General features: G+C 45.8%; 1 protein-coding gene across 1 annotated transcript; it reads right to left on the reverse strand.

Moving 5' to 3' along the window:
• Positions 1 to 1,154: 1,154 nt before the first annotated feature.
• Positions 1,155 to 1,739, reverse strand: LOC123346503 (E3 ubiquitin-protein ligase TRIM39-like; the record flags this gene model as incomplete). Its single annotated transcript, XM_044983943.1, has 1 exon — positions 1,155 to 1,739. A coding segment is annotated over one exon (516 nt), but the record flags the coding sequence as incomplete, so codon positions are not given.
• Between the last annotated feature and the right edge of the window lie 236 nt (positions 1,740 to 1,975).

Raw genomic sequence — 1,975 nt, forward strand, 5'->3', positions numbered from 1 at the left:
AATATCACCCTTTCAACTGATTTATGGCCAAGAAGAAAAGTTTGCCAAAAAGCTTCACCAAATTTCATGTTATGTGTCATTAACTGCCGGCGTCTTTAATACAATTAAGTTAATTTGTGATGACTGAGTAAAGGAACACAACCCCTTCTCTGTTTCTTTATCAAACTACATTTGTTGTGTCCTTATAACCAAGAACGTGAAGAGCCTGGCAGTACATTGAAATCAATAGTGCACAGTGACAGTACATTGCCTGCAAATAATATGTCTAAAAAAAATAAACTAAAAACTGCAGATTGTAGAAGAGATTTCTAGCTATAGGAAGAGAGCATTTGAGGTTGGGGACTGTGTTTTGTTAATTGATGTGAGAAAAAGAAAGGAAGGGTCATATCTTGATTACCAATTATATGTAGATAGAAAGTTAAAAAACACATGAATTAATGCTGACAGAAGTTCAAAGATTATTATATAATCTTGTGTGAGTTAACTTAAATATATTGCTTAATTAATTCTATCATTTTTTCAACTATTAATTTTCAAAGGTGTAGTGCAGGAGGTGGGTGTAGCTTCCCTGCCTTCCAGAGAGAACCAGTCAAGACAATAAAGAGAGGGGGAGAGGGAGAGAGAGCAGCTGCACATGTGTGTAGTTGTGCTGTTTATGACACATGTACATTGAACTGAACAACCCAGTCTGACAATTTAATAGTTTATTTTGTTAAGATAAATATTTTGGATTTCTTGAAATTCCACAGTTGAAATACAAATGACGTTATTTAGAGAAGTTAACCTTCACTATAGATTTGAGGGAAAGAAAAAAACTGTAAATAATTCCATTTCTACAAATATATTTATATGCTTGTTTTTGAAATACTGTTGAAATGTAAAGTAAAATATTCTTGTATTTACACCTTGTTACAATAATATTTTCTAAATTAAAATAATATTTTTCTTTCATATTTACACTTATTTCACAGGGGTAGAAAATTCTGACTGGAGTGAATGACCCCATCCCCCACCACCTGCTACCCCTGGGGCAGGGGACGGGAAAGGTGGGGGCTGGGGGTTGCCAGGTGTCCAGTTTTCGACTGGAACCTCCAGTTGAAAAGGGAAACTGGCAGCGTCCGGTCAGCACAGAAAGTCCAGTTGCTGCAGTAACTGGCCCCCACCACTGGGGGTGGGAAGAGCAGCAGGGCTGGGAGGGGCCAGTCTGTGCCGCGGGGTCACTGTCAGGGACAGAGATTCCCTCCGGCCTGAGCTGGGACCGGGCAGATTATCAGGGGAGACACGTTTGTACCCCCAGCATTGACACCAGGATAGAAATAAGGGCGGAGCTTCCCGGAGAAGGTGCCAGTGAAAGTGAAGAGATGGGACCTGTCAGTCACATTGTAAAACGAGACCTCGCCCGCCTCATAGTCCAGGAAAATCCCCACCCGGCTGGGCCTGACGCTCACGGGGAGGGGGTTCCTGGGGTAGGTGCAGGCCTTGTATCCTCCATCCCTCAGCTGCACGACCCAGCATCCATTCCCAGGTGTGGCTATGAACCATCCCTTCCTGCTCACAGATTCCCTACAAACCCCCAGTTCCCAGCCTGTCTTGTCTCCCACCTCCACCTCCCAGTAACGCCTTCCGCCCGTGAACCCCTCAGCGCCCAGGACACAGACACAACAATCAAATCTCTCAGGGTTGTCGGGCAGATCCTGGCGTTTGTCTCCATTTCTCACACGTTTCCGATCCTCAGACAGGACGAGCCAGGGATTTGCCGTGTCTGGATCCAGAGTCATGTCCACTGGGGAGAGAGTCACAGAGTCAGGGCCGGGGGCAGGGGCTGGTCACTGGGATCAAAGGGAAATTAACCTGCAGCCCCGTTAATCACTGTGGGGGGAGGGGGCGTTGCGTGAGTGGAGTCAGGGCCCTTCTGCCTGTGAGGAGACAATGAGAGGAAAGGGCAGGAGGAGTAGGAGGGGTGAGGTGTCAGCGG

The sequence above is a fragment of the Mauremys mutica genome, chromosome 12 (assembly GCF_020497125.1).
Source record: "Mauremys mutica isolate MM-2020 ecotype Southern chromosome 12, ASM2049712v1, whole genome shotgun sequence".
NCBI classification, from domain to species: Eukaryota; Metazoa; Chordata; order Testudines; family Geoemydidae; genus Mauremys; species Mauremys mutica.